The sequence below is a fragment of the Felis catus genome, chromosome X (assembly GCF_018350175.1).
Source record: "Felis catus isolate Fca126 chromosome X, F.catus_Fca126_mat1.0, whole genome shotgun sequence".
Taxonomy (NCBI): domain Eukaryota; kingdom Metazoa; phylum Chordata; class Mammalia; order Carnivora; family Felidae; genus Felis; species Felis catus.
The window spans coordinates 110751363-110776388 of NC_058386.1; the positions used below are offsets into that span (position 1 = coordinate 110751363).

The window sequence follows — 25026 nt, forward strand, 5'->3', positions numbered from 1 at the left end:
AGTTTGAACTCGATTTTTAAGACAGATACATATGTGTGCATGCACACACACACACACACACACACGCACATTTACATATACTTTCTCTATGCTAAGGCCTTTAGACCAGGATATCCAGATAGTAATGATGATACCTAGTGCCTACACCTTGGCTTTGAAAGATTAAAGGAATCAAGGCTCCTTAGAGAAATGTCTGATCCCAAGGCTGGGGCAGGGAATGTATGATTCTGGGGCATATTAAGCCACATAGTGAAACATTGATCAAAAAAACCAGAGATTGGTCAAAAGGACACAGGAGCCAGCTTGGAGGGGCTCTCTCCAGTGTCCAAATCTGCGATGTGAATATCAAAATAACGAAAATGACTTAAAACCCACGGACTAAATAAAACAGGACTCCATGAGTCCCACACTGATGCAAATAAATGGTGAAGGGAATTTTTTTTTTTACAGTATTACGCCAACCAATAAATGTAGAAAGAATGATAGAATGAGAGTCACCATCAGTTGGCCATCATAATGCCACCAGGCATGAATGATCTATGGATACTAAAACTAGTGAGGGGAAGTTTGAGGAAACAGGATATTTATATACCCTCAAAGGATCTCCACACAAAGTATTTTCTTAATTTCAAAGGGAAACCATTAACTGTACCAAAGAAACCTGGCAGGTACCTCCTGAACCAAAGGACCAAGGTTCCCATCACCAGCAAAAGGACGGTGATGTCACGTGTATCCTGCAAGAACACACTGCCAATGCAGTGTCACTTCTGTGGTATTTCTGCCCAAAATGCATGACCTGAATTTAATAACTAGGAAACGGCAGTGAAACCTAAATTGAGGCACAGTTTTCAAAATTGGCCAGTACTTTTCAAAAGTATGAAAATCGCAAAAGGAGAGACTGGGGACTTCAGATTGGGGGAGATCAAAGGCACATAACAAAGTGTAACACATAATCTTGGATTGAATCCTGGGTCAGAAGAAAAGATTTTTTATTTTTTTCCTTTTTGCTAAAAGAACATTATTGGGACCACGGGAAACCTTTGAATAGAGTCTACAGATTGGATGGTAGTTTTCTATCAAAGGTAATTTCCTGATTTCGATAGTTTTATTACATAGACCGTCCCAGTCTTTGGGAAAAGTACACTGAAGCATGTAAAGGTAATGGGGTGTCATTTCTGTAACTCCTCAGATGGTTTAGAAAAAAATACGTGAATTCGTAAGTATGAAGTATTCGCACATACAGAAGAGAGGGGGAGACAGAGGGAGAATGCTAAAGCAAACGTGGTTAAATGTTAACTAGGGAACCTGGGTGAAGGATGTACGGGAATTCTTCGTGCTACTGTCGCCACTTTTCCGTAAGTGTGAAACAGAATAGTTCATGTTTTTAAGATACTGAAAAGAAAATGGAGTGTTTATGACCTGAGTCACGCATACAAGGCTTTTATTTTTTACCTGTCTACCCACCCATGTTGTTCCAAAACAATTTATGAATAGGAACAAAATGAATAGGTCTTATGAATAGGTCAAAAACAAACAGCAAGAGAAAAATGAAAAATAAGTAAGAAGTCTGTGTGGCCTTGGCAAAAACGGTCTCAAACGTCCCGTTCTACAGAATGCTCGTGAAAAGTCTGACAGACCGTGTGGAGCAGTTTCCTTTCCGTTTTGGGAAACAGCCCCAACTTCAATGCAGCTAATTCTTCTGTGGTCCTGGTATCATTTCATCCCGAACTTGACTGCGATGAGACACACAGAATGCAATACGGGGATATGGGGGCAGAAAATGAATTATTCAGGAGAATAAAAGAGCCTTTAACAACTTTTACAGAATTTTATGCATGTGTACACACTTTATTAAATTTGCATTCTAAGATATACACAAGGTCAGCATTTCACAAAATTTTCTAGAATTTATTCCAAAAGCGGTTATCATGAAACACAGTGATTATATAAGTTAGTCAAGCAAAAAGAGCGTCTATAGGATTTTCTTATCGTATCATCTCTTGTACTTGTTTTCAAATAGAAGCCTGAAACAGGATATATTAGAATAGGAAGAGAGAATTTTATTTTATAACAGTGACCACTTTTCAAATATTAGACTTTATATAAAAATAAAGGGGTACTGTCACCAGAGCTCATTTGAAGGTTAGCATCTCTTTTTATTTATTCCAAAACAATCCCTGCATAAACTTAACTTTCTAGTCAATTTAAGCAACAAAAACGAACCTCGGTTTAAACAATAAAGTGAATCATCTGGTCTCCTAGTTCTCCTACTATTGGAACAACTTCATTTTCCTGTCCCAATTCTAACCCACCACTGAATTTCAAGAAGAAATTTCAATATCAACACATTCCAAAGGTTGTTTCTCAAGAGTCCTAAATTAGAGCCCAAAATTCATGGCCAAAAGTATCCCTTTAAGGCAAAGAAGACAGTAGAGCGAAGGTGGGTAAGTATCCTGTAAGAGAAAACCACCTCTCGGTATTATATAGGCAGAAACATCTTCACGTGGTTCTTTCACAAGCGGAATAAACACACTGAATACCCTCGAAGTAACTTCTCTTTAAAATGGCACACTAGGGAACGACCTTCATAATATATACATTTATGTTAGGATTGAAAGATTATGGACTCTGCACAGGGGAAAACCATGTGAGAAACAAAGCCATTCGTGGCCATCGTGGTGGTTATTACAGTTTAAAATCGACACCACATGTGATGCTGTAACAGAACAACTTACTGCAAGCTAAGCGACGCTCTCTCAGAATTCAAAGAGGATAGATTTCCCTTCAAGTCATACAGTGTTACTACTCTGTGAGTACCCTCAAAGCGCATCATCTTCCTTCAGAATTCAAGAATCTTTGCCTTCAAAGGACACAAAGGCAGTAGTTTCCATTTCTTACATTCATTTAAGACGTGGAATATTATGATCCTAGCGGGAAAATTGGCATATTAAACACAGACAACCCAACCACGATGTCTCAACATTAAAAGAAATCTATCACAACATTTTAACACAGTTTTAAATAATAAATAACACAACGATAGATTACACTCAGCTTTTTTAAATAGCTCTGTCAGGATTTTCCTCTTTTAGAAATTAAATAACTTACGGTACCTCAGACTTACTATCATGTCCACTGTTCACAGCTCAACAGCTTCTTAAAAGCAGAATGCACAGTAACATGGACTTTTGCGGCTCCTGAGAGCTTCCTCGGAGATACGAAGCTGCCCTTGCTAGAAGGCAGCATCAACAAGAACTGGATTCTGACTCTAGCGGCAAAAACACAATAACCAAAACACAGTGGGCAGCAGCACTCACCACACGACAAAACAAACAAATCCAAGGACGAGAAAGGAATCGGCAAAAAGCAGCAATCAAAACAGCATGTGGCAGTAAGACACATAAAGCCCCCTTTTCTAGCCTACCTTATGACATACACCTTTACAGCACAACACTGCACCCCAAGGCACCTCGGGCCTCGTAATACCACCCGAAACAAGCTGTCAAGCTCCGCGTACGCTTTTCTACACAGTGCTTTGTGTGTAAATAACATTATTCATTCATTTGTAGATGCTCCACACATCTGGTCAAGGCAGGGATTTCTTCTCCTTGATAACACCACCTAGAAACATTAACAATATTTTATATATTCCTTCGGGCAACAGGTTTGGGGAGAAAAACATCAACCGCGGTAGCTAAGGCATAAGAACCTCTGGTGACTAATCCAGGCATCCCGTCAGTCCATTTACATTCTCAGCACTAAAATCAATCCTCACGTCATACACTCCGCCAGCAAAGCGACATGGATAGTAATGAAAGCAACTACGTGTTCCCTCCCCTCGGTGAGAAATGGCAAGTAAGCAGCTCAAACAGGAAAGGGAAACAAAATAATGTACTTTAAGCTGATGCGGAAAAATAAAAATTTAATATAATCGAAAGCAATCCATCTGTTACCGTGGAATAAAGAGATTTGAAACTATGTAGTCAACAGACAACAAAAACAATCTCTCAAGCAAGAGAATTTCTGATCAACTTTAGCTGTCATGTCACTGCTGGGAAAAAGAACCACTGTTGAAAATACACGTCAGTGCTTTCCTTTATTAAACGCATAGACTCTAAAATAGGTGCTCTCTGAGGCACGGAGGGAAAAAATATATACTCTAAGCAATCAAAAATGAGTTATTTGAGATTTAGTCACTAGATCCAAAACGAAATCAGCAAGAAGAGACATGAGTCAGGTCACTACACTCGTAAAATTGAACTTTAGAGGAGAGAGATGCCAAAAAAGAACGGCATCGAAATGGTTGAAGTCTGTCACACTTTAATCCTCATTATGGATCAAAGCTCTCTGCGTTCCTCACTGAAATGTTTTGTGTAGGAAACAGCAGTTAAAACACTGAATCAGAAATGGGTAAGTCACTTGGGTGAGAGATCATCCATCAAGATGAACGAAGAGCATGAATTGGTGCATGCTACTGGAGACTCTGCGGTTGTGCTGCCTTTAGCCAGTGAGTCTGAGGATAAGCCACTGCTGCTACTACTGCCATCCAAAATATCTGAACTGAGGACAAAGCAAAAAGAATTATAAGCAGATGCATCTATCAGGGTAAAGGTAAACATAACATGCAACGACATAGTTTCAAGAACTCACGAATCGGTAAGAGCATTTGTAAATAATAAAAAGCATAAAAGCAACAGCAATGAACTACATAATGGACTATATTCAGATACCTGCAAAAACAAAGTCACAGAAATCCAAAGTAAGACATTCAAGGTTCTGTAGCATTTTAGTGCTCTCGTGGAGGCACCAGAATGTCAGCGTCCCCCTTGACAGGTCACGATTTTTGTGAGGGAGTTAGCTCCCTTACCTTTAGCTCAAGAGATTGCTACCCTTAGATTTACCTTCTTCCCTTCCCATCAGCCTTACAGTAAGAGCGATGGTTACTGGTTGAGGTACCCTGGACTGTCTGAAGTACTCTATTAAGTACAGTGCTTCGTGGTTCCTCTACTCCAGAACAACAGGTGTTCGGCTACTCTAGATCTGACCGCTTTCCCATTCCCAAGGTGCCGTCAATTCAAACACATTTGTTTCCTGATTTCCCCCTCCATTTTTGGTCTTTTCTATTCTTCTCATTTTGTGAATTTCTTATACCGTTTCCTTTTCTCTTGCTTTCAAAACCCAAAGGTGTCCCTGCTATCTCTACAAGCTGCCTTCAGTTACTGTCCAGTTAGGCTGCTAAAAGGAATGCTCTCTAGCCACAGACCCAATACCCTCACCACCCTCCACTTGCCTCTGATTCTGACAACTAGCTTCTGCTCCTATCCTTCACTTGCCTCTCTGATTCTGACAACTAGCTTCTGCGCCTATCCTTCCGCCAAAACACCTGATGTGGGCATCAGGGCCTCTACAGTCCAGCCCAGGGATGCCTTCCTTATCCATCCAGCCCAGGCTCTCATGGCTGCCAATCACCCATCTGGCCTGCTTCACAAACCTGGCTTCATACTTCAGTATTCACAATTAAGAGCCTTCACAGTTGCGCACCAGGCTGCCTTTCTGGTTCAGATTCCCACTGATCCAACAGTGAAGTTCTATGCTCTAGATCTGGCCTGAATTCATTCACATTCATTTATTTTAGTATTTGTTGAGTACCTACCAAGTGCAGGAAGTAGGCTAGACATTAGAAATACAGTGGTGTCTAAGACAGACATGGTCCCTGCCCTCATCGAACTTACAGTACAGTACAGGAGACAGACATTTAAATAACTCTGCTAATACATATATAATTTGTGATCAAAGCAATAAAAGCAAGATACAAAGGGCTCTGCGAGTACACAACATGGGTAACCTGACCTAATTTGGAGGAACAGGGAGGAACACGTTCCCCAAAAGTGATACATGAGTTGTCACTTGGAAGATGAGTAGGCATTAACCAGGTGTGGTTTGGGAGGAAGCAAGGGTAGTTTTAGAAGCCAAAAGCAGGCTAGTGTGGCTGTTAAGTACAAAGGGTAAGAACACAATGAGAGACAAAGCTGGAGAGGTAGTCAGGCAGTTTTAGGATTTACACACACACACTTTTTAATTTTGGAAAGGGAAGCAAGCACAGAATTGGAGAAGGATTAATGATCAGGAAATATGGATTCTAAATGAAGTCTGGTTACTAGCTCTTCTACAAAAGCCCGCACTGGTCTAAAGTGCTCTGAGGCTCAATATTAAGAGTACTTAATATCGGGGCGCCTGGGTGGCTCAGTCGGTAAGTGTCCGACTTCGGCTCAGGTCATGATCTCGCGGTTTGCAAATTTGAGCCCCACGTCGGGCTCTGTGCTGACAGCTCAGAGCCTGGAGCCTGCTTTGGATTCTGTCCCCTCTCTCTCTGCTCCTCGCTCGCTCGCTATTTTTCTCTCTCTCTCAAAAATAAACACTAAAAAAAATTTTTTTTTTTAAAAAGAGCATTTAACATCATTTTTATGAATTTCCAAGTTAATGTAGTTCCAGTGTTAACCCATGGTACATTTGGAAGTTTCTGGGCCCTATACCTCCCCCACCTCAACGACATGTAACATTCCCCTCCACACACTTCTCTGCTATTTTTCTTCAAAATGTCATTTCTATTGCCTGTGGATTGTTTTTAGGTGGAGACAGAATACAAATAAGCTTCGGAAAAGTAAAAATAAAAATGGAAACAGTATAGTCCACAGTACTCCCAGTCTATGCTCACTGCTGTGAAATGCATCATTAATAATACCACTTTTAAGTAAGAAGTTCGGAAAATTTAGCTGGCTCTGATATTTTTTCAACCCAATGGGAAAATAGGTCTAAAATATGAATTATTCAAAGTACTGAAAGAAAGTTACACAGATAATCTAAGACATTGGAAAATCAAAAGGCCTTTATATTTGCCTTTGGAACATATGTGATTTTTCCTCCTGCAGCATTTTGCCTAGACTAATATTAAAATGAATTTACTTTCCTAAAGCACATATTGGCCGGGCAGCCGAAGGACACGCTCTGTGCTACTTGGCAGGAAAAAACAGACTTAGATTAAAATTTGGCCACCAAGCAGATAATCTGAATATAAATAAAGACTTTCTTATTCCAGCCACCAGACTTATGGTGAGCCCTGGGTTAAAAGATTCCATTCGTAATAAGACCTGCTTGCTTAGGTGAATCCTGCATTCATTCAAAAACACAGAACATGACTCATGCAGAGAGAGCTCTCACCTAACACCACTGATTACCTTAAGAGAAATAAGCTAACAGGGAAGTTACCAAGAAGTTACCAAGAGAAAAAGAATACAAATCTGAATTTTTCGTTTCGTTTATTCCTTTTCAGGAATTTCTTCTCTATTCTTAAATACGAACATGCGTGAAACTTTGTTCCTTTATAGTACAATAGCATACCTCCATCTAGCCTCCAGTAGAATTTACTCCAGATATTTTCACAAAACTAAAACCCGTTCTATCCAACAGTCACAAACTACCCACAGTATATCCATGTAAAGCAAGACTTACGTGATTTTTTTATTCATAGATCACTGAACAAAAGTGACTTTCATAGTGTTCGCTATTAAACCTTCTACCAGGCCTTCTAAAAGCAACAACATATGGTCCAATTCGAGTTTATCTTTTTCCCTTCCTAGCTTAAGCTCTGATGGAGGTGTTAATGAGCCTCAGACTAATGGCTGAAAGCCAGACAATGCAAGGAAAGCAGAGGACCTAGACAGTTCAAACTGGACATAGGGGTAACAAATCAAAAGTGAACGATGGGGTGCCTGCGTGGCTCAGTCGGCCGAGCGTCTGACTTCGGCTCAGGTCACGATCTCACGGTTTGTGGGTTTGAGCCCCCTGTTGGGCTCTGTGCAGACAGCTCAGGGCCTGGAGCCTGCTGCGGATTCTGTGTCTCCCTCTCTCTCTCTGCCCCTCCCCTGCTCGTGCTCTCTCTCAAAAATAAACATTAAAAACAGTGAACGAATTCTAATTCATTCTAGCCATGGTGTATACATATTGACGCAATATCTAAATCACACAAAAATGCTTATAATTATTACGGTAGTGCCCTCTGCCTAAAAAAATAAGGGTGAAAGCATAAGAGAATCATTAAAACATTCAAATAATAAGGTAACAACAAAATCAGGATGTCCAGCGTGTCTCACACTATTATCCATCTGGGTCAGCCACTTGGTGCCTTGTGCGGTCAATAAACTGGATTCTATCAGATTAGATTTGGCAGGCAGGTAAATGCACTAGAAATAAGCCACAGCTCTACCAACCCCAGCACAGATCCTGGTATAAGCTAAGACTTACAGGGCATCCCCTACCCCTTGGTGTGGGTTAAACTGGTCCCTAGGGTACATTCTCTGGTCTCTACCGTCTCACCTGAAGAAGGCCCAGCATTATCTTTCTGCATAACTTCTAAGTTTTTAAGATCACACGTTTAAATATTATCATTTCCCCAGTCACCTTGGGGATAGGAACTTTAAAGTATCAGCACAGATGTCTAAGCTGCTCCCATAACCATGTTTGAGGTATACGAATACAGTTCTGTTATAAAATAAATCATGATTAAGTCTTATTCTTTGCACATATCACATATTCACGATTAAATTTTCTTGCCATGACACATATACCATTAAAAATAATGTTAAAGTCACTAAGTGAAATCTAATGAAAAATGTTAAAATAAAACTATAAAGGCTAAATTAGCAGTCACAATAACACTGATGCAGTGGGGAAAATTTTCATGGGAGAACTTGTCCTTTTCTGTGCAAGAAACAGACTACCACTTAATCTTCACTATATGACTGGTGGCCCTCAAAATTCCTTTATGTAACGTGCCACAGATAATCTTGTCCCCAAAAGGACAAGGAGCAGAACAAGAGTTCTCAAGACACAAAAAGAATCAAAGCACCATGGAAAGGTGAACTTCCAAGCTATCGTCAAATTCTTGATGTTCAGGGGCGCCGGGGTGGCTCAGTCGGTTGAGCGTCCGACTTCAGCTCAGGTCATGATCTCACGGTTGGTGGGTTCGAGCCCCGCGACGGGCTCTGTGCTGACAGCTCAAGAGGCTGCAGCCTACTTCGGATTCTGTGTCTCCCTCTCTCTCTCTGTCCCTCCCTGGCTTGTGCTCTGTCTCTGCCTCTCAAAAATAAACAAAAATGTTAAAAAAAATTCTTGATGTTCAGAAGGACTAAATCCAGAATGACAGAATTCCTGCCTTGTGGTTAACAATGCTCCCCAGATTTGGTTGGCAAAGATTTCAGATTTTTCATCTAGTAAAAAATATGATACGAAGAGCAGGCCTACTATTCCTTTGCGTGGCAGTTAACACACCGGACACAAATCCCAAATGGGTCCATACTCTAACTTCACACTTAATTTACACTCCAGACATCAGATTTTAAAGACTATTATCTGATATACAAAGCTTTATTTACATTGAGGAGGACACTTGTTGGGATGAGCACTGGGTGTTGTACGGAAGCGATGAATCACGGGAATCTACCCCCAAAACCAAGAGCACATGTACACACTGTATGTCAGCCAATTTGACAATAAATTATATTTAAAAAAAAATAAAGTTTAACTTAAAGTTTTAAAACCCATCTCTTCTTTATGGGGTGGGGCAGAGAACAAATTACAATAACTTAAGTGATGAGATAACATCTACTTATGATCTGGTGGTACCTTTTCTGCTCCCTAAAATATATAAATATGGTTTCCTCAGCGATCAAGTATACTGTTACCCTTGGCAACAGAAACCAGAACACAGTCTCCGTCTCTGTCCCCGTTTCTAAGAATACGGATGTCTGATCAATGAAACTGCATTAGAGAGACAGGAAAAACAGTTTCTGCAAAGGCAGGATCTAATTTTTACATATCATGAATAACTCATGTTCAAAATCTCTTCATTGCAGGCCTACATGTCAGCAACACTAGTATACAAGGGGTCCCAAAAGTCAGTGCAATTTTAAGTTTTAATATTCTCAGAAGTCCAGATGCTATGAACTTACTAAAAACATCTTTTAAAGCTTAATTACTTACATACCTTTCACACTTAGTTTTGTGAGTTTTGAGCAATAAATTTCTTTTTAACATATTACTTGAGCCACATGTTGGCTTGTTACTGCTCGATGACTGGTCTCATGTGAATAAAACAAATCTTTCCAGGGTGAAGCAACACTTTTTGCCTTTAGGGATCAAAGTGCCCTTGATCGCCAATGTCAGTGTCCCCAGGGCTCTCGTAGCTAGTCACAGGTCGGAGGAGAGTGAGCGTAGTGGCAACAGAAATAGGACAGAAATAGGACCCTCACCGCAGCCACCATGGTCGACAACGTACATTTTGCTGCTCAGAGGAATAAACGTCTGAAGGAGAGGTAGGGACCCTTGGCAAATACCCTCTCTTCCCCTTTTTATTTGTGTGAACCTGTTTTATGGCATCCTGTAGAGTCCATGACAATATTTAAAAACTCCACCGCACCCTCTATGTTTTCAGCTCGGCAAAATGCTTTCGTATCTTTTCCCTAACTTGGTTGCTTGGTTAGTAACTGGGTAAGCAAAGCTATTTATAATGTCATGTGCCTATATTAAAACACACTTTACCATAAAAGTGATAGGCAGTTTCCACTAAGTATAGAGTTTCATCCACTAGTCCTGTTGACAAGCTTTAGAAGTTTTCTCTTTGCAATCATCTACATACCTGGAAAAGCACTCTATACCGAAATTAGCACACTGAGCCATCAAGGACAGACACATATGAGAGAGAAGAGAGACTGTGGGGCTGAAAATAGCTAGAACAATCTAAAAGACATCTGTTCCAACGGCACTGATCGACGAGTCTAATAAACTAGAATAATCTGTGACTTCTTGGTCAACTAGAAGTACAGGTTATCTTACATAAAACAAGTATCTGATTTGGAAAGAAAGAATCGCTAATCCTTATACCTTATAAGTAGATTACACAATTCTTCCATTTAGAGGGCACCGTCCTTCTATTTTTGTATAAGTGTTTATTTATTTTATTTGAGAAAGAGAGAGAGAGAGAGAGAGAGAGAGAGAGAGAGAGAGAATATGCACACGCAAGTGTGTGAGGGGCAGAAAAAGAAAATCCCAAGGAGGCTCCCTGCTGTCAGCACAAAGCCTAATGCGGGGCTTCAACTCACAAACTGTGAAATCATGACCTGAGCCAAAATCAAGAGTCGGACGCTTAACTGACTGAGCCACCCATGCGTCCAATCCCCACCCCCTTTTTAAATAAGTATTTCCATCCTTTTTTTTTTTGAAGTGAATGTACTGTTGGGTTCTTAAAAAAAAAAAAAAAAGACCCTCGGCTATAAACTCAGAATCCTGACAAAAGGTGCCAAACAAAAAGTCTAGACACAACTGTGTCTAGAACACAGGTGCTCAGTGAGTTGATTAGAAATACACGCTAAAAGATTTCAACATATTACCTGGCCACTGCCACTATCCCTTCCCCTTCCTTCCAATATGTACATCAGCATCCAAGTACTCAACTTCAGGTAGATGAAGAGAGGTTGACTGTTGCACAAAAACACTGAAGGGTCTTAAGTTAGACACCCAAACTCGGATGAGTAAGACTAAAAGAAATTATGTGAACAGACCACAGGAGTCAGGAAGTATTGGTATACAACAAAACCTCAGTTAGGATTATGACAGGATACCTCCAAAATTTCCCAAAGATTTTTATAACAACAGGAAATGCTATTTAGAAAACGCCATGCTTAAGAGGATGCCGGTATTCTCTGCTCGGTTAAAAGAATATACTACAAAACGTGGCAAAACAGCCACGATCGACGCACACTGTCCACAGCGACCCAGGAACACTTTCTCCCGCCAGCCAGCTGCTGCCCCTCCCCCACACCATTAGCACCCACTGAGAGAGGCTGACCTGACAGGAGCTAGGAATGAAGGTGCCAAGAAGAAACACACATTCCCAAAAAAGTACTCAATGACTTTCAAATGATCTGGTTTTCCACGGTATCTGTACCTCCATGGAGATTTCCCTTCTACAGAGCATGAATCAAAAGTTGAATATTATTACAAATGATCCCAATGTACTTTTAATGTGGCTCTTTTTAAATAGATCATACCCTAACATCTTTTCGATTTTATTTCATTTTTTACCATGAACTGAGATCAGACAGTTGTGCAGCCTCCGGAGACAGCATATTGGTAGTGCCTTGGAAGAGCCTCTTGGGCTGGCTCTCTGTTTCCATTTCACCTAAAACAGAAAGAGATGATGCTACTGTAAAACAATTTTACAGACACGGGCGTGGTGCTAAAATGGGATGATCTTTGTTTAACCAAAGCTCAGAATACTTCTTCAAAAGCCATTACTTCAAAGCTATTTTTCCATGCGCTTTAAGGTGGAAGAAACATGCTTCCATAGAACCTCAACCAAAAAGTAAGCAGCCCTAAAAAAAAAAAAAAAAAAAAAAGAAGAAAAGAAAAAGCCCTTCTTATTTAGCACACTACAGATATAGTCATGTTCTTTAACAGAAGAGAAGAACACTGACTGCATCGGGCAAAATGAATCAAGGCTTACCACAGCAGAAATAAAGACTCCCCAAATAGCTGAAGCTCACAGTGAATAATGATTTATCCTAGAGAATTAGGAAAGACTATTGATTTTATATTATTTTAATAGTGGAACATTTCCAGAGTCGAAGTCAAATGGGTTGAAACGTATGTAGTCTAATAAACTCAAAGGTTGCTTTAGACTACTTAGTAAAATGAAGATTAAAAAAATAACTCTGTTAAGAGAAAATACTGAAAATCGGAACCTAATTTTTCTAAGATGTTACACATGATGAGGCCCAGGGGACTTGACTACCCAGGTAAGGTTTAAGGAAGCCTTTGACATCTTTACATACAAATGAAATGTGTGGCATGGAAGAAGAAAATCCCATGAAAAAAATCATACTTTTACTCTTCGCCAGAGTTCTTTTAAAAAAAATAATAACTGAACGCCCATCTGTAACCGAAAGCAATTATTAGTCAATTCACAAAATTGGTGGTGTACCGGCTACCCCAATTTTCCAGATTTTCTCAGAACATCTAGAAGGTAGCAGAAAAACTGCATCCATCACAATAACAACATTTTGCCCCCAGGAGTGCTAAGACTAAAAACCCTCGGTTAGACCGAAAAAGCCCCTTTCCAAATAAGTCATGATCTAAAACACACAAATAAATACCTTAGTTTTGAGGCTCCTTATCTGAGCTTTACAATGGAAGATTAAACAAAATTCAATTCTTGGGCCTAACTGTACTCCAATAGAAAATTAGTAACTGTGAACTTAAAGCTGTACAAGATTCTTAGGATGGAGAAAGATCAAGCAAGAACAAACGCAACATTCATTTTTTTTTCATATTATCAGTTAATTCATATTACCTCTCTTCTGGAACTATTCTGAAAATCGCTGAAACTCAGGAAAGGTTATATCTTTATCTGCTTCTTCCATGCTTTAATATGGAGCTTCTAAAAGCTACTGCTGGACTTTCAACAACACCTTGTTAGCAAAAGACTTTAGGCCTTTTTAGCAAAGAATCCCTCCATCTGCTGGTATATTTTGGAATAGCTTTCAAACTAAACAACCATACTAATTCCACCAATTTCCTGCAAGATATTTAAAATTAATACCAGTAATGATGGCTCTTGTTTCCAGGTGTTAGTGTCACGTAATACCTCCTGAGAAGGTTCCTATGATTGTAAATAATTCCCTGCGGCATTAAGGCTACTAGTTCGTAAAGTAAAATTTATTCGCTAGATACAAACATTGTCACCATATCAAAATCTATTTTCCAGAGCACACCATCTTTAATTTTAAGTTATCTGAAATATCGTACTTTTGGAATCCGGGCATGATGCTATCACTGGAGTTTCCACTAAAGCTGCAAGTACCTGTTAACCTAATATTAGGAGAGCGACTTGTTTCTTGGCCCCCACAGAGATCTACACAAAGAAATCACTTAGTGCATTGCTTTTTCAAAATTATTGCTAAAACTCTCATTTAAAATGACCCCCAACACTTGCAATCACATGGATACAGGCCCAGGAATAATGACTAAACGTGCATTAATTTTTTTTGCCTTTTGAAAATAGACTCCGGGGGCTAGGCATTTGAGTATACAGCATGTTTATAGACCTATTCGCTATGACATAAGCACATACTTCTGCAACATATTAACTTGCATCTGTTTTCTATTCAGATCACTGAGAGGCAAAATTTTTGGAATATATATTGGTAATATTAACATATGAATAAGATTCAGTTGTGAAGTGTAAAAAATATGGACAGTGTTAAGTAACCAATTTACAAACTTCAGAATCAGTAAAGCATACATTGGGAAGAATATTTCCTATTTCTTCAGAAAAAAGGAATCACGCCTTGAGCTAATTTCAGACAGAAATTCTAATTTGTCATTCAAGCTCAACTAGGTTTAATATCAGAAGTGGGACACTTACCTTTTCTTTTAAGAGGACCAAGAACACTGGGCCTAATGCACTTGACTGGACTCTGACTCCTCCTGCTTCAAAGAATAAACAAACAGGATGATGTGAAGTACTTTTAAGATGCAAGACAAACATTATAGCCCAAATAAATCAATAAAATTGACAGTCATGTAGAAAAAAATGGAAAATGCCTGTGTTGTAAGTTGAGTAACTGAACTGCCAATACATGATCTGACCTGGAATATGATAATCTGAAAAAACACGGCATTTTAAGCTATTTTAAAAAATCGTCTAGGGGCACCTGGCTGGCTCAGTCGGAAGCACACACAAGTCTTGATCTCAGAGTCATGAGTTCAAGCCTCACGTTGGGTGTAGAGATTACTTAATAATAAAAAAAAAAAACTTAAAAAAAATAATTCTGTAAGACAAAATATCCACAAGTTTTTTCTTTTTTTTTTTTTAATTTTTTTTTCAACGTTTATTTATTTTTTTGGGGACAGAGAGAGACAGAGCATGAATGGGGGAGGGGCAGAGAGAGAGGGAGACACAGAATCGGAAACAGGCTCCAGGCTCTGAGCCATCAGCCCAGAGCCGACGCGGGGCTCGAACTCACGGACCGCGAGATCGTGACCTGGCTGAAGTCGGACGCTTAACCGACTGCACCACCCAGGCGCCCCTCCACAAGTTTTTTCAAAACAGATAAACCTTATTAAAAAACTATTTGGATTTGACTGCCACTATCCCTTCCCCTTCCTTATCCTTACAAAGGATAGATTATTGCGCGCATGCACGTGTGCGTGTGTACGTGGGTTCGTTCTCTGGCACCATGTCTCAAAAAACACATCTCTGGTAAAACGTTACTGCTAGAATATAGGTGGTAGGTATACGGATGTTCATTGTGTCCAATTTTGCTGTCTGTTGGAAAATTTCCGTAAGAAAATGTTGGGGAAAAAGGTCATCGGGAGACACAAACTGAACGTGTAGCATTTCAACCACATTTTTCGAAAAGTAGGCTGACTTACCTGGAAAAGCGTCTTGGACTATGCACGGGACTTGGCGGCAGCCCACTGCTGCTCACAAACATTTGTAAGGATGGTGAAAAACATTGCTAGAAAAAAGCATATTTAATATTAAAATAGTTCTAGTGCTCTGGCTTTCAAAAAGTTCTCAAAATAATAGAAACGACATCCTTAGAACTGCTTAGCTGTGTGTGTATATTTTACATACGCAGAAACACACACGCGTGAGAATATGTACCTAGACTGACGTACCATTTTCTTCAAGTTACTATCAGAAACTTTCATGGATTTTCCTTCCAGTCATTGGATTTTTTAAAAAATGAGGCGATTTGTGTGTGTGGGTGTGTGTGTGTGTGTGTATGTGTGTGTGTGTGTGCGCGCGCGTGTTTTAGAGTAAACAGCTCAGTGTGTGAAAGACAGCTAACACCTTGTCAAAGAGCCTACCTTTCCAAACCCTCTGGTGGGTGATGGTGCCGGAGAAACTGGAGTGAAGTCAATCCTTTTAGGAGAATATAGTTTCTCCGGCTTCTCAAAATCGCTATCACTCTGTAAACATAAAATGTTATTTCCTTGTAATTCACAATTCAGCCCATCACAGTTCTTCTTTACTACTCAAACACGCCTACACTTTTAGAATAGAAATGCAGACACTAAACAGTTGCAATCTAATATCCTGGCGGAAAAGCAGAGATCAAAAACCGAATACAAATTTGGAAATGGGGGAGACAGAAGTGTCTGAAAAAAATTAATGAAGCCAATGAATGACATAAAGGTTTCCAGAAAATCAAAACCAAGCAAACATGTGAGAACTTTACCAGGCTCAAGCTCTCGTCCCATGACTGGCTGATCTGCATTGCTGTCTGCACTTCCCTAAAACAAATAAAAATGACAGGCCGTCAGTGCTCAGAAGCAAGACATACATTAGGCTCTGCTCTGTTCTTGTGAAGCACTAACCGTTCGTGTGCAGTTTCTCTGTTCATCATATCCATGCCTTCCTCCTACGAAGACAAGCACATGCTGAAAACACAGTATTTACCCATATCCACACAGTTCTCTACTTCAAAGTACAATTTAAAAGATTTCTATCTACCAAAAAATAAATAAATAAAAGACTTTTCTACCGTCTTTGACATAGTTACAGTACAGCAGCACATGCTAAGACTGTCACTCAGGCCACATCTGTGTTTCACCTGCACGCACACTCAGAAGAATTTGCATCTGTCTATGGCCACCCAGAGTGGACTCATTTTTAATATCTACATCTTCAGAATGAAAATAAAATCCAAATGGAAGATTCAGACAACTGCAGCTGAGCTAGGAAGTAGAATTTACCCTTTTGATCTGATGCAGTCTGCTACTAGGAACGCGATTTGGTGATGACGACAGCAACTGGAAAGGAAAAGTAAACACTTACTACTTTCTGAATCACAAAGCAGTGTCTGCTGTCAGTACCAGTGTCCAACCTCCTCCCAAATAAGATTTCACATTCTTCTCAGCGATCTAGCGCTTTAGATCACTGAACATTAATGCACCAGAGGCAGGACACTCGGTTTTTGGAAAGTACACCAGGTGTCCAACCTCAAAGCACCATCTGTCGCAAGACAGGCACTGACTTTAACACTTTTCCCAAATGAATGCAGAGCTGTGTACGTTCATGTAAAAAAAGATCCCAGGCCTTGGAAATATCCATTACCCCACTTATCTAAAATAAAGAACTAGGTAAGAAGGGAAAGAAAAAACTTGTAGTCATTTTTAACACCAATGTACCCATGGAGGAAGATAGGCAAAGAAGCCCAGTATAGTATTTTGTCTATGATTAGTGTTTATCGAAAACACTTCAAATCTGCAATAGGGAGATTTTGTTTGTATGCTCTAAATCACTTCTAAGATTTGGTCACTACCACTACATATACCACTGTGGTAGAATATACACCACAAACCTTACTAGTTAAGAAAAAAAATCAACGTGGACGGCAATGTGTATTTTTCAAATAACCATTCCTTTCCCTTAGAGCATCATTTTTTGACAACACAAGGCTAAAATGGCCTGGGGGCCAAATCATGTTCCTTCAAAATAAACATAATCTGATCCCAGAATGAAAGGTAGAATTCATCTCAAGAGACCTTACAGGGTTCTAATAGCCATAATGTTAACAACTGCTATTTACTCCCTAATGAAACGCAAACAAATTTGTAATGCTGTAAGACAAATAAGACAACAATCCAGTTACAAGAGGCCCTATCCTATTAAAACTTCTAAAAACCTTAATGTAGTGAGTAGAATAAAATGGCGATAAACTGTTCCAAGTTTTTTAGGCAAAAGCTAATCCAGGTGCCATTTTTATTTTTTTTTTTATTTTTTTAAAAAAATTTTTTTTTTTAACGGTTATTTATTTTTGGGACAGAGAGAGACAGAGCATGAACGGGGGAGGGGCAGAAAGAGAGGGAGACACAGAATCGGAAACAGGCTCCAGGCTCCGAGCCATCAGCCCAGAGCCTGACGCGGGGCTCGAACTCACGGACCGCGAGATCGTGACCTGGCTGAAGTCAGACGCTTAACCGACTGCGCCACCCAGGCGCCCCTCCAGGTGCCATTTTTAAAAGTTAGACACTGAAATATGATTTGACCTCAAAGGATATCTCTTCAGTACCCACCCTTTTCTCTTTCTCTTTCCTCTCCTAGGCTCTGAAAATAGAAAAACTTTACAAATAAAATCCTTTGCAAAAGTGTTTTTTTTCCACTTATAAAAATAACACGTGTTTACCACTAAACTCTTAATAAGGCCATTTGAAAAGCACTGGGCCACGAGGCAAGTCTCTAAGGCAGGAAACACTAACAGGATACGGTGGCGTGGCAGAGAACATGGACGTGACAGAGAACAAAAGAAACCCCAGGGGCAACGAAATCATCAGGACAGCCAAAGTAAAGAGTGCAAAAAGCTGACAGCAGAGGAAGTCAGAAATGTAGATGCTGCATCTATATAATGTACAACTTGTCAACTAAGAACTAGAAGGAAGACCCAAAAGGAAGACAGGGAGGAGAAATGCTGGGTCTTGTACCAGAAACAAGAGCAATGTACCAACTGAGAAGAAAGCCAAGCACTTCAAGGAGGTGCCGTTAATGGTGTTAAGTAAAGCGAAGAGCCTAAGTAGAAGGAAAGAGGCCCCTGCCGCTGGGCACTGGTGATTTTTGCAAGAACAGTTTTTTAATAGCATGGTGGTGGGAGCAGTGAGATCACAAACTGGTCGAGTAGCCGGCAAGAAATTGGGAAACAAGGAGCTGGAGGCAGCTGGGTGTAGATTAGGCTTTGTAGAAGCTCGGAGGGTTCAAGGGAAAACAGAGAGACGTAGGGAAAAAGACAAGTTTGTGTTCCAGATATTCGATGTGTGAGTCAGGAGAAGAAGGCAGGAGCGAAAAAGCCAGGGAGGAGGGGACTAGAGTGGAGACAACAGACCAAGCAAAGTGACAAGAGACAGAAAATCTAGGAACCATTGGAGAAAACATCACATGTGAAGGTAACGACATCTTAAGAGTAAGAAAGCTGACGTTTATACAAGATGACCGTCTGCCTTCACAGAGAAGGGTCAGCCACTGAAAGTGAAAGGTCTAGGAAGCTCGCAATTTTTAATTAGAATATTGCTTTGGAGAACAGCGCAGAGTAAGTAGCAGGCACCTTGGGCCCAACATGCCCAGAATTTATCTCCCGGCCCTTCAGATGACCAATACCTTGAAATTTCCCTACTCATAATAAAGGCAACGCTTTTCCCCTGGCCGCTAAGAAATAAAAGTTCAGTCCCCTGGAGTCCTCCTTCCCCTTGCATTTACACCTAATCAGTTGTCAGATCCTGCACAGACAACTCCTGCAGATCTTGCGTCGCTCCTCTCCATTTCATGCAACACCTTGCTTTTTGCAGGTTAATCTGAGAGGTGGGTAAGCGTATTAAGATTTATAGAGGACACTGTGATGGAACACACGTGGTATAACCCATCCGATGATCGAAGTACCCGAAGGGTGCTCCGGAAGGCATCCCAAACCAGGAAGCTCAAAAGGAGAAGGGGATGGAGGGAAGGAAAACGTAAGGATCCACAAAGAGAAGTGAACCAATGTGGCCCCTTCAGCGAAATAGGCATTTTAGTGCAGCCAGAGCAAAACGTATCTGTCAGGGAGTAGGGAGAGAGGAATCAAGACAGAGTTGATAAGAATTTTCACATCTTAGTGGGGCGCCTGGGTGGCGCAGTCGGTTAAGCGTCCGACTTCAGCCAGGTCATGATCTCGTGGTCCGTGAGTTCGAGCCCCGCATCGGGCTCTGGGCTGATGGCTCAGAGCCTGGAGCCTGTTTCCGATTCTGTGTCTCCCTCTCTCTCTGCCCCTCCTCCGTTCATACTCTGTCTCTCTCTGTCCCAAAAATAAATAAACGTTGAAAAAAAATTAAAAAAAAAAAAAAAGAATTTTCACATCTTAGAAAAGAGCAAAGTCAAGTGTAGAGGGGCGAATTCATTTTCCCTTCTTTGCTATACTACTGATATCGGGAGCATGGCTGTGTAACAAGCAGAAACATTTCTCATCTACAGGGCGAAATGAAGCCGTTCTATTTTCCAGTATCCTCGGGGAAGAAGGTGAGGTAAATCAAACCTCCAGACAGCTAACATTTCCCCCTTTTAAGTATTTCTAGCCACTTCAGCTGGAAATCTTCCTTAAAAGTGTATTTTATTTCTCCTTTCTTAAACAGATTTTACCAACCAGAATGGCCTTGACCTATCTCTATTCTAATCCCAGCTCTGCCACTTAGCAATTGTGTGATTCTGAGCAAGTCATTTCTATCAGCTGAGTCTTAGCTGCTGCCTCTTTGAACTGGTAAGGACATCTTTGGCCCTGCCTACTTCGCAGGGGTGGCTATGAGGATTAAAAGTGTGAAAGGACTCGGTAACATGTAGAATACCATAAAGACACAGGGTATGGTACACTACAATTTGAAAAAAGGTTAGTGACCCAGGTATCCTTAAGAACATCAAGTATTTTACAGTTCAGTGCCAGTGAGACCCTCAGGGACCATTAACAGGCTCTTAGCCCTTATGCTAAGCCACAGACTGCGTTGTTAAAAACCGGTCTGCTTTTCAGTTTTCCCCTCTCCTCCTCTGCTAGCAGCTATTAGTATACCTTAAGCCCGAATGCACCTCTTTTGATTTGCTGCTTCTCACACACTACTGAGTTGGAAGCTTATTATGATTGTGCATAATTTTAGATGATTTGGAGGTCAGAGGCTCTCCTGTAAACAAACTGATGAACCTTTGTGCACAGACTATGGAAATCTAGTGCGGCCATTCAGAGGTCTGTTTGCTTACATCTCAAATGTCTTTCAGAGTGATGCAGCTACTGGCTAAGTGGGCTCCACATGTGAAGTGCTACTATATTAAAAACCTCATCATAATCTCTCCCAATGCGTCCAACTAATAGGGTGACCCCTGACAGCTCGGGCTATTTAGAACAGTCACAATTAGCAACTCTACCGAGAACATAAATACACGCATTTTAAAGGAGATTTCACTTTGGATACATAGCACTGTCCAACAGGTAAGTGTCAGAAATACTCGGCTAATGTCTAAACGATTTTTTGCTTCCTGGGATAAATAAAGACCATTTTTCTCAGCTATATTTAGAAGTTAATCCTGACTTCCCTCATAACCATCATGCAAGCAGTGACAAAAAAACAACGAACAATTTTTAAAAACACAAAGTCCCACAGCCAAGAAAAAAGTCTTAAGCAGATCTCTGTTTTGCACCAAAAGCTGACAAGGGCCACAGCATGAGCAAGATAGGTAAAGTCATTTTTTTTTTCTTTAGTGAACGATGGTACATAGCACATCATCTTAAGAACGAACTACGTCTGGAAGTATTTTCCCCAACCCATACCACTAAAAATACTTACTTCTATACTTACCAGGGTATGACGGCTCATAATCGTTGTACTATTCCTCCGAGTTCTAAATGTGTAAGGTTGAAAAACCTGAGAAAGATCACTAAAAAATAAAAATAAAATGATTAATGTCTTCTCCTTTAAGACATCCTTCAACTGTATTAACGCCCACTCTCCAGTTAACAATGAATCTTCGATGGCTCCTCATTCCATACAATGAATAAACTCCTCACCGGCCTCTTCAGAGCCTTCCTAGTGGCTTGCTGTGGATCACAGGTCTACCCAGATACTGATCTCCTCAGTGCTTGGGGGGCAGCTAGGAGAGGTATGGGGCGGAGCTCCAGACTGGTTGCTTCCAGCTGCCTCTGGCCAGAGCCCACGCCCCCAAACCGGTTCCCACCAGACATGAGCAGCCTCATCTGTTTACCCCAGAGCACCTAAACGTGTTGCTGCCTTCTGTGTGCGCCATGATGGTGAGAAGGGCCGGGCCCTGTTCTACAGTATGAGCCCAGTTAGCACCTCTCCCACTACTGCCCTAAATATGTTCTACCTTTGAACCCGCTGTGCAGCTAAATAAACGTACCTGGGGTTTTGTTCATGTTGTCTCTTCTGTCTCCCCCCCCCCCACCACCATCAGCCCAAATCCTTCCTCTTCTTGAGCACCCATTTCCATGCAGTGCCCTCTGTGAAGCCTCTCTTCAATACACAAACCTAACGCAATCATCCCTCCTTTGAGTCCAAAGAGCACAATGGGAAATGAGATTCTTCTTGAGATACCCACTTTACCTTTTATTAAAGAAAAGTGTGCGTGTGTCTCAAACTCCTTGGGCAGAGGTCTTTTGTTCATCTTTGTACAATCTCCCTGCACTGCCTAGCAGAGTGCCATGCCCATAATAAGAGGGCAAGAAGGATTTTCAGGACTGAACTGAATTGGGTTCCAAGGGACCGCTGAAATCACCTAATCCAGCTCTCCTAAATTTTGAATGAGAAAACTGACACTCATGACCACAATCAGGGAGAAAACTGGGATGAGGTCTAGTCTCCTCACCCCTGCTTCTGTCACATCATGCTACCTTGCAAGTATTTACTTAGATCCTGATTCAAAAAACAGTGCATTATTTCTACAACAGTCTAAATGCAGGTCAGTGGGATGGCCCCGACCCCCTAGCAACTGCTTTTGCTTACCAGATTTTAAAAGACAACCCCAAAGACCAATTTATTCCTATAGTATCAAAAATAAATGTAGAGCGGAGGACGGCATTAGGAAAGCAAGGAGCCACTCCAACCTCCCCCCAGTTTCAAAATTTAGTAAAAGAAAATAAGTAAATCCATTTCCCCCCAAAATACAGATATTGTAATCAGTTTGACAGACAAGGATTACCTGTTTCTTTGCCTTCACTGTGCTTGATTAATGATTTTGGCTAATTCTACTCCCATCCCCTTTTTTGGACTAATTCCATTTCCACAGGGTCTCACAAATTAGCTCTCTACTAAGATGAATTGTCTTACTTCTAAGAGTGAAATGTAATAGGCTCAGGAGGTCTGCCAACCTCCTTCACCATCACAAAATTCTACCTTAAAATAGACCCTCTGGTGACTTATTCACATGACAATACAAGACCCTACCACTAAAATTCAAGGGTTGATTGTTCCCATTGTTTTCTAAAACATTGTTTTCTTTAACTGATCTAAGCTACAGGACACCCTTTTTTTTTTTTTTTTTTTTTTTTTTTTTTTTATTCCCTGGAATGCATTTCAGGCAGTTTTGGGATCTGAAAACATTAGGACAAATCCGAATCACTTAATGTGACATGAACACGCCACTTGAGTACAAGTTATTAGATAAATTGTGATTTATTAAAGTAAATGCTCTGTTAATGCCAGGGTTCCTAAACCGAGCTTAGAAATAGCAGCTCTTAGAGACAGGTGTCAAGTTGCAAGTCTAGTTCCAGGGGCTTCAGTCTGACATTCAGTGGTGTAAATTAGGCAGGGCAAGCAACCTGTTAGAAGAGCCAGAAGCTCCTTGTAGTTCCTTTCAGAGTGAGCCAACAGAGCCCCAGGTAAAGAGGGCCTCATTTTCCCCCACGCTTCCCAGAGTTTGGGGTCAAACTTTCACTCCACCTTGGGACCCAAGTCACTGTCAAGCAAACAAGACCCCCTCCCCCCCCCCCCCCCCCCCCCCAGTTTGGAGAACCCAAATGAGCTCCAAGTCTCACTTTAGGGAAGGAAGATTGCTTGCAGGGAATAGAGGAGACCCTGAACCCCCTATTCATCGTCCCCCACCCCGCTCACCTGAGCCCGTGGATCAGGGGAGCGCTGCTGGATCTCCTCAGGGCGCCCCCATCAGATGTGTCAGGCTCAAAGTCCAGCTCCATTTTCTCCTGAGCCATGTCGGAGACTTGCAGGCAGGCACAGCGGGCAGTGCTCAGCTCCTGGTGCTTAGCTATGGACTCCCAAGACTCTCACTGCAGGACTGAGCTGCTGGGGACTGGCAGCTGGGGGCGGGGGCTAAGGGGCGGAGGCTTGGGGGCGGGGGCTGGGGCGGAGAAAAGCAGGAGAGGAGGAGGAGGAGGAGGAGGGAAGGAGGATGAGGATGAGGAAGGGAGGCTGATAGTGAGTGAGGGGAGGAGGAAGGGGAGACGGTAGCGAGAGGAGGTGGTGGTGGAGGGTGACAGAATAAGGGGAAGACGATGGAGAAAAGAGAGGGATGGAGGGAAAAGAGCAAGAGGAAGGGAAAGGGGATAGATGGAAAAACAGGAAAACAGAGTACGAGGAGGACAGAATCGGGAAAGGAAGATGGGGGAAAGGACGAGGACGGAAGGGAAGGAGGGCAGGGTGGAGGAAAAAGAGGAGCACGAGAGAGGGAAAGGAAAAGACGAAGTATGGGGAAGAGGAGAAGGAGGCGGACAGAGGGAGAAGAGGAGGGGGAGGAAACTAGGCAGCGGCGGAACTCATGTTGCTATCTTTCGGCCGACGACCTCAAGTGGGGCCGGGCTACAGACACCGCAGCTGCCCGGGCAGTGCTAACACCACCGTAAAGCTGACAGTCGGGCAGGGCCCGGCCGGGCGGCCTCGACGGCTCCAGCTCCCCATGCTCGGGGACCCGGTCCAGCCCCCCATGCTCTGGGACCCGGTCCTAGGGGCTCCTCAGCCCTGCGAGGGGTGCTTATCCCCTCCCTACCCCCCCTCCCCGCCTGGAGGACAGGTGGGGGGTTCGGCCCGCCGCCGCGGTGCCTCCTCTTCCTCTCTTGGGTTCTGATGGCCCGGGGGGAACCCCTTGGGGCCAAGACCAAAATCTACAACCTGCCGCCTCTTCCGCCTCCCACGCTTCAGAAGCGGGAACCTCCACGGGGCCAAGTCTTCCGCGTCCGGGCACCTATCGGGTCCTGCGCACGCGCCCGGCGGCAGCGCCAATGAGCCCGCGGGCACGGAGCATGCGTGGGAGCCCCGCCCCGCAAACCTCCTCCAAAGTGGGAGGAGCGTTTCCAGGGGGCCCGGCGCCTTCCTCTATGGCATTGGCCCGGGGACCCTGGCGCCCGATTTTGAAAAGAACCAATAGTTTGGAGACACTGGAGCATCATCTTTCAGGAGGAGTTTGGGCCAATATTCGAGGGAAATGGAAAC

At 42.0% G+C, this 25026-nt stretch overlaps 1 protein-coding gene across 6 annotated transcripts in view; it reads right to left on the bottom strand.

Annotated features, from left to right (window-relative positions):
• The window catches only part of PABIR2 (PABIR family member 2), a 203717-nt gene extending 178905 nt beyond the window's left edge, over positions 1-24812 (bottom strand). The window contains exons 1-10 of one of the 6 annotated variants that reach the window (XM_006944020.4): positions 23695-24812; positions 21427-21505; positions 16819-16875; positions 16441-16484; positions 16302-16356; positions 15931-16032; positions 15490-15575; positions 14480-14541; positions 12139-12235; positions 1818-3621 (exon numbers count right to left, since the gene is read on the bottom strand). In XM_006944020.4, the coding sequence (XP_006944082.1) occupies positions 3552-3621; positions 12139-12235; positions 14480-14541; positions 15490-15575; positions 15931-16032; positions 16302-16356; positions 16441-16484; positions 16819-16875; positions 21427-21505; positions 23695-23792 (750 nt within the window). In that variant the 5' untranslated portion in view covers positions 23793-24812 and the 3' untranslated portion in view covers positions 1818-3551. Of the gene's footprint in view, positions 1-1817; positions 4561-12138; positions 12236-14479; positions 14545-15489; positions 15576-15930; positions 16033-16301; positions 16357-16440; positions 16485-16818; positions 16876-21426; positions 21506-23694 lie in introns of those variants that run through there. The other 5 variants (XM_004000914.5, XM_006944019.4, XM_006944018.4 and 2 more) reach the window with 5 other exon arrangements.
• Between the last annotated feature and the right edge of the window lie 214 nt (positions 24813-25026).